Source organism: Pseudochaenichthys georgianus, chromosome 2 (assembly GCF_902827115.2).
Source record: "Pseudochaenichthys georgianus chromosome 2, fPseGeo1.2, whole genome shotgun sequence".
NCBI lineage: Eukaryota > Metazoa > Chordata > Actinopteri > Perciformes > Channichthyidae > Pseudochaenichthys > Pseudochaenichthys georgianus.
The window spans coordinates 4,639,560-4,647,183 of NC_047504.1; the positions used below are offsets into that span (position 1 = coordinate 4,639,560).

Consider the following 7,624-nt stretch of genomic DNA (forward strand, 5'->3'; position numbering starts at 1 on the left):
TTTCACCAAATATTCTGTCTCCTTTTGATTTCTGCCTCTTAACATTTAAAATACAGTGGTCACACCGAGTTCAAGTGTCCAGCTGTGACATTTTCTAAAGATATTTCACTAATCTTGCAGGATAGAGAAAAGTTAATTGTTAAAACATTGATATTTGCTAAGAGACCATGTTTTTCATGTTTATTCAGTGTATTTGTATTTGTTGTAAAATAACGTTTTTACAATGTTACAGTAGTGGTCAGGAAAAAAAGGTAGTTGAGGATTAGATTACCACTGGGATCCGGGATTAATGTTTCTTGTCACACAACAAAACTGCTTTTCACTGTGTAAACACAGATCTGTATACCAGCCCAGGGGATCATGTCACGGATATGTCAGCTCAGCACCAAAGGTGTCACGGGCTAACTGCTCTCAAGATCAAACACACATTGATTGTATTATGTCAATACATCTGTTATATTCTGAATAACCGGTTTATGGTGCTAAACCTATGTGCTAAACATATTTCTCATGTAGTTTAATCTTTGTTTATCCACTATAATGTTAACAATCCCCAGGTCTAAATGTTTGATCAGTTAAATCAAAGGTTTCAGCAACATATTTTACCTATAGGCACATTATTGTAATAATCAGTACTTGATTTTAAAGGATACACAGCAACATTGCAAATACTGCATGTCTGACATGACACACCACTGAACTCTAGTGGCACACAATAGCAACTGCAACCCTTAAACTCTAAATGGTATGATAGCCTTATTAGGAGCATTTTACACTCAATAATTCACAAAACTATAATGTGTTTTTTTTCTTTCAGAAATGGCGAAGAAGATCAAGAGAACCATGTCTGTCGTTTGTGGATGTTAGGGATTTAATAAAACACAGTGCAGTAAATGAATTAAGTCTGTTGTGTCGCAGTTTGTGAATGGTATTCAATTGAGAAGTCCGGACTGTTGACATGTACGCACACGGATCTGATGCAACGTCACTTCCGTTTTCTCTTTCCTTGTTAAGTCAGCTAACATTACGCAGGCTATCTATGTCAAAAATAAAAGGCAAACTAAGTTACATCTTACATGTTTGTACTAAAAATAAAAAAGAACTACTGGCAAAATGTAACTAAATACATTGTTTTCTTTATAATGCTTCACGTGCTCTCAGACCATGGATGTATTTCTCAGACATGCGGTTTATTCGCTAACCTTTACGCTACGTTTTATTCTTTAACTTCCGGTCTAGTTGCTAGTTAATGTAGTAGTTGTCTTGACGCCGCTCAGACAGGAGACCTAAGGAACCGACAATCATTTCTGGTTAGCAAATATAGGTTAGCACTCCCGTCATACAGACGAAAACATGGAGTCCGCTGTGGTGCTCTTTGTTTTAATGGTTGGCTCTGTATGTGGAGAAGCTGCAGCAGAAAAACAACTAGTATATGTGACTGTGGTGAGTACACATTATATTAAATATAACGATTCGGAAGATGTGTTTAACTCTGCAGCGAGTTGCAACGAATCTCTTACGCCACTTACGAACTATTATCCAACATTTTTAAAGTTTTGTTTTTTCTTTGCTTTTCTGTGCAAATGTTAATTTCTCTGAACTCGAATTAAGTCTGTTTTGCACAAGTGTTTTTTAAAATAATTCGGCTTATTAATAATCTACCTAGCAACCCTTAGTTTAGAAGAATACGCTTATTTTTTTGTTTGGTTTTCAACTGCTTTCTTCTAATGCATTGCGACTACTAGGTTTACTCTTTGCAAAAGTACACATATAGCTATAATTTAACTTAAAGCAATTTGAATTTGACAATGTTCAAGTCTTCTCAAGGACTGTTAGAAACTGTCTAGCTGACACCTCTGAGTCAGTGCAGTTTGGTCAGAATGAAAACAATTTGGTCATTTAGAAACTCTGCATGGATGTTTCTCGGATTCCTTTAAAAAAAGGCACATATTAGGAATCCAGTTATAAAGTATTTGCATGCATCTGCTAAGCCCTAAACCTGTCCACAGCCCACCTCGAAAAAATGCTTGTCCCTGTGAAAACCAAGGACACAGAAGTTATTGTACTGACAGGGAAACAATGAGATACTCATGACGTCAATGCGAGAAGATACCAGACACGTGCATGCAAAACTGAAACTAGTGAGAAGAAAACATCTCGATGTGTGCTTAATCTCACTCCTATCTATTTAGATGGCAAATTAGTGAATTTGTTGATCTGTTTTTTGTCATAAGCTCTTATTTCTCTATACTAGTGTGTAGGTTCTTTTTCCCACCCTCCATTTCTTGTTTTCTAGCGTTACAGACATGGAACCTGTCACGGATGTGGGAATTGAAATAGCATTGGACTCGCTCAGGTTTTTCGTGTTAAGACATCAAGCATCTTGCTGTGACGGTGTTAACATATGTCAGCAGGTCCACATGAAGTTATGAAAGTAGTATTTGTTGACTGCCTTTAACAGACGTTTATATTTTTGCCCCCCCGTTGACCTAATTGCCTGCGAGGTAGCCACGTCTACAGTAGAAGAGATTAGTGGTCTTAAAGGGATAATCCACACTTCAAATAGAATTTACAGTTTTTTAAAGCTATTTTGGACGGGAGGCATGCATCATGAGGAAACTAGAAACCACACTCCTCTGAGGCGGCTTGAAGATTGAAACTCGAAACTGTTCTACTTGAATAGAAGCTTGATTTGGTGTCTTCCAGTAACAACGCTTTCAACCAAAACTAACAATTTGGTTTCAATGAGTTCTCTATTCATTGTTAAAGGAGAAGTTATACGTGAATGACCCATTTCAAAGAGAAAGGTCCCTGTTCTCACTCTTAGTATTGTCCTTGTTTTCCTCCTATTGTTACAGTTACATTTTGTATCTGTTTGTTTTCATTCCTGAGTGGCAAGACAAACACTGTCACTGTCTGCTGACTGGACTTTATCACAGCCAATCACACAGTTCAAACAAGGACAAAGGTTTTACCTTGTGACATTTAAACTGATGGGGAAATTAGTGCTGTCTTTTGAGAAGCAATGTTGACTACAGATGCCATCAAATTGTGAGAAATAGGGCCTATAATAGAGATCAATTCCAAACAAAAGTCACTTGAGGTAACTGAAAGTGAAATAAAACGTAGATAGAAATTGTGCTGATGTCCTTACTTATCACCCAATTAAAGTATGTTCCTTTCTTTCCATACAGAAAATACTGAATGATACGTCACATCTTTTGCCACAGAAAAAGTGTTTTTTGTTGTTGTTTTTTTGGGTGTTGTTGATATCTTGTCCTCCCTCTTCCAGTTGTTCCGGCATGGCGACAGGTCTCCAATCAAAGCATATCCTACAGACCCTTATCAAGAGGACGACTGGCCACAAGGCTTTGGACAATTATCACAGGTATGATGAATATTTCTGTCTATCCAAGTGTCTGCATGGCATCTGCACATATATTGTCTTGCATACTCTTTTTGCCTTTAAAACAATCTATTTCTACAGTTGAGTTATTTTAACCCCTTGTTATTGTCCCACTTGAGTCCCTATTTGTTCTGCAACAGTGTACAAGAGTTTATGTCATGAATTCAGAAACACTCGTCTCTGTTTTTAGGTGGGGATGAAGCAGCATTTTGAACTGGGCCAATTCCTGAGGAACCGATACAAAGGCTTCCTGAACGACTCCTACGACAGGAACCAGGTAACCTCTCCGCTGTCAGATCACATGGCACCATGGTCCCAGACACGATGACTCACATTGATATTGAGGAAGAGGGGCCCCTTCCCATGTGGGTGTTATACAGCGTTCCCACTGGAGCTGGAATTCATGATGGAGGTGTTTTTCTTCTTGTCCTCAGATCCATGTTCGCAGTACGGACTACGATCGCACCCTGATGAGCGCTGAATCCAACCTTGCAGGTCAGCGAACTAACAGTAATTCTCTACGTAGTACTTTTCTTGCTTGTACTAACAGCCTCTTTCCCATCCATCAGGTCTGTACCCCCCCGCTGGTCAGCAGGTCTTCAATCCAAATATGCCCTGGCAGCCGATACCTGTACACACAGTGCCAAAAAGTGAAGAGAGGGTACGTGTGCAGAGAAATCGGTTATCAGCGCTTCACTCTAATTCACTTTGTCTAAACTTTGAGTCTTTTTTTTTAGCTTCTCAATTACCCTCTGGATGACTGCCCTCGCTACAACCTGTTGATGAATGAAACTGAAAAAACGGAGGAATACATCAATGTCACTTTGGCATACCAGGTACAGGAATTCTAGGGTTGCATGTTGGGTTTTTATGATAAATACAGAAGCCATGAGAGGCAATAAAGCGACAAATAAGTCCATTTCCATTTTCTATGTGACCTGGGAAGCACCACTACCCCTTATTTTTTCCAAATTAGTAAAGTAAAATCATAATTTCTTTGGTTTTCCTCCAGGGGATTCTTAATTTCTCCATTATTTGAAACACACAATATATGTATATATTTTTTTACCTGCAAAACAATTTAAAAAAAGATTGTCCTTTTACCTGTTTAGTCATGAACCGGCAATAGATTTTCTTTAGGTACATTTTACCATACATACATTCTTATTTTGCCTCTCAGGGCTTCCGTAGGATGCTTTAAAGTGTTGTGTTCTTCTCTACAGGATATTATAGAACTGGTGAAGAACAAAACAGGACTCAATAAGACTAATGTGGAGTCAGTCTGGAGCGTGTACGACACACTGTTCTGTGAGGTACACACACACACACACACACACACACACACACACACACACACACACACACACACACACACACACACACACACACACACACACACACACACACACACACACACACGGAACATAATTGAAGAACATGAACTAAAGGTAAACAAAATGATAGCTAGCTACACATCTTTATTATGAGATATTAGCAGGTTTCAATGAGCACACTTTCATTAAAGATATTGAAGAGCCTTTTTCAGGAAGCTAACTTGTTGCCCTCATTTGGAAATAAAAACACCCTGTTATGCCGTTTACATTTCAACATTTTGAACAACAACAGTTTGTGTAAACTGCTGAGCGAGCTTACTGACCAAAACTGGTGTTGGTTTGTGACTTTCATCAGTTATAAAGGAACACAGACACATGTTGGTTTAAGGAACAGAAGTGAGGAACTGGTATCGGTTTCACACTGGTGCTTTTGGTCCTCACAAAGGTCACTACTTGCTCACTAAACTGTATAACTGTTCTTCTTAATTAAAGCTTTTAGTCATTGTTTAACTTTGTTTAATTAACCACGTGTTTTTTGTGCTTTTTATAATTCTCCTGTGTTTTTCGTGTGATTTCAGTCCCGTCACAACAAGTCTGCTCCTGATTGGGTGACTCCTGAAGTCATGGAGAAGCTCCAATGGCTCAAAGACTTTGGATTTCGGGTAAAAGAAGTCGCAACACCAAGGTTTCCTTCAGGTCTAAATACTATTTTCTAGTCAAGGACTATTTCAATGTACCGATTGATTTTCACAGATCACATTTGGGGTCTACAAGCAACAAGAAAAGAGCCGGCTGATGGGAGGTATGTGTGTTCATCTAGATTATCACCAGAGTTATCCTTTTAAATGCAGGAGTGCATATGGATATACAAACTGGTGACTTTCTTCCAGGTATGCTATTGGGAGAAATAGTGAAGAAACTTTCAACAATGGCCGTCCCAGACCCTGCCCAGAGGCTGAAACTGATGATGCTGTCAGCTGTAAGAATTACTTATACATCTAGCGGTTTCCTCTTTATCCAGTCTTTGTGCCAAGCTAACCATACCGTATTGTTTTGTCTAATTCCTTTAATGTGTTCCTGTTCGACAGCACGACACCACGGTAGCCGCTCTTCAGGCCAGTCTGAATGTGTTCAACGGAAGACAGCCACCTTATGCCTCTTGTCATATAATTGAGCTTTACAGGGAGGAAAACGGGTAAGAAAAACCATACCTTTTACGAACAGTGGAATACATAGATGACACTTACAAATACACAAACAAAAATGGTGATGTTTTAAGGTCTGTTAATGCGTCCAAACGGCTGATAGGGAAGATGACATGTATTTAAATGTGACATCACAGACAGTACAACTCTCCCTTTATTTCCAGCTCTGCCTCTGTGTCCATGTTCTACCGGAATGACAACACAGTGGAGCCGTACCCTCTTCAGATACCAGGCTGCTCTCTTGACTGCCCCCTAGATGACTTTGTGAGAATTACAAAGCTCTCCATTTCAGACGACAGAGACAAAGAGTGCCAACTGCCGTCAAAAGGGAGAGATACAGGTTAACACACACTAAAAACTGCTCAAATAAAAATAATAAGATTGTTTGTGCCTCCATTAATCCTCCATTCTCCATCTTCAGAGGTGATCATCAGTCTGGCGGTGTCTTGTTCTTTGCTCGTCTTCCTCGTCGCCTTCCTCCTCGGAGTTATTTGTTGGCAGAAGGAGCCAATCAACAACCGGGGATACAGCCATGTCGTCAACCAGGACGTGGGAGATGAATCCTGACAGAAGCAAAAACTCCTTCCCCGGAGATTGGAAAGCCCGGCATCTTGGGACAGCAGCGATGAAGAAGGACTTTGAACTCTTAAACTCCCGAGTGACCTTTCTGACAGTTCCGGAGCCACAACAATTAAAATCTTTAAAGAGTGAGTTGTCGTCCAAAGTGACCTGATTTTGTTGAGTCAGAGAGAGGAATTTAAATAAGATTTTATGGAAGAACAGGTTTTAAAATGCCTCCCTGTCACTCTAAACTAACATTAGTGCTGAGAGACAGGCTGTTGGAGGGACCAGGACTGATTTCCACATCAAGAAAACACAGCAGGGAAAAGGGTCTGTTTTACCCATCGTGGTCTGATCTCCAATCAGCCAAATGAGCTCATATTTCTACACATATTTTCCCAAAATGTGCTCATACAGACACTGCATCTGGGGTTATTCAAGCATAGTGGGACTCGATTGGATGCCGAAAATAGTGATACAGTTGTAATCTTAAATTATGTAATCATGATACTTGATGGGAAAAGGTTTTGGGAATGTCATCGCAAATTCACGATTTTTATTTAGCATCATGCTTTTCTTCCTGGCTTGTCTAATATTTCTTAAAAACAGCTCCAATAATACTCAACCTGATGACGCCCAAGATGTTGACTGAAAAGGCAAAACATTTCTTAATACTGAATCCAGAATTCTTCCAGCCCTGGTCTGTTTGAAAAAAGGATTACCTTTTGAATAGGAGGAATACATTTGTTTAAATGCATGTGTAATCCTAATGACCGTGATGCCTTAAATATTTTTAATTCTGGGGTGTGCATTTGCTTGGATGCCAAATATTTTTGTAGCATTTCACATTTTTGAGCAGCAGCTCGATGTTAAAAGTGTCACTTATCCAGAAAAGGCTAGTAAAATTAAAATTGGGCGTAAACAAGAATCACATTTCATATAATATACATTTCTAAGGGGGATACTAGAAACACTGGAGATCTTTACATGTGTGTGTCTTTGAATCTGCATTTTTGTTTTGTGTGTTTAATCATTTAAAAGAAATGTATTAATTTATTCTAATGGATTTCTTTGCATCACGTGTGTTTATGTCTCAGAGCCGAGATACACAGCCTGCC

General features: G+C 39.2%; 1 protein-coding gene across 1 annotated transcript; it reads left to right on the forward strand.

Moving 5' to 3' along the window:
* Nucleotides 1-1,266: 1,266 nt before the first annotated feature.
* Nucleotides 1,267-7,562, forward strand: acp2 (acid phosphatase 2, lysosomal). The gene is made up of 13 exons (XM_034098524.2): nt 1,267-1,443; nt 3,293-3,388; nt 3,597-3,683; nt 3,841-3,901; nt 3,976-4,067; nt 4,144-4,242; nt 4,630-4,719; nt 5,319-5,402; nt 5,494-5,542; nt 5,631-5,719; nt 5,829-5,935; nt 6,110-6,285; nt 6,367-7,562. The coding sequence occupies exons 1-13, from the start codon at nt 1,354-1,356 to the stop codon at nt 6,510-6,512; spliced, it is 1,266 nt and encodes a 421-aa protein (XP_033954415.1). The 5' UTR covers nt 1,267-1,353; the 3' UTR covers nt 6,513-7,562.
* Nucleotides 7,563-7,624: the final 62 nt, after the last annotated feature.

Excerpts from the sequence above, each read along its gene's own strand:
- acp2 (XM_034098524.2), top strand. The coding sequence starts at position 1,354 with ATGGAGTCCGCTGTGGTGCTCTTTGTTTTAATGGTTGGCTCTGTATGT. Across the intron at positions 1,444-3,292 it reads AACTAGTATATGTGACTGTG|TTGTTCCGGCATGGCGACAG; the intron begins GTGAGTACACAT and ends TCCCTCTTCCAG. Across the intron at positions 5,936-6,109 it reads CTTTACAGGGAGGAAAACGG|CTCTGCCTCTGTGTCCATGT; the intron begins GTAAGAAAAACC and ends CTTTATTTCCAG.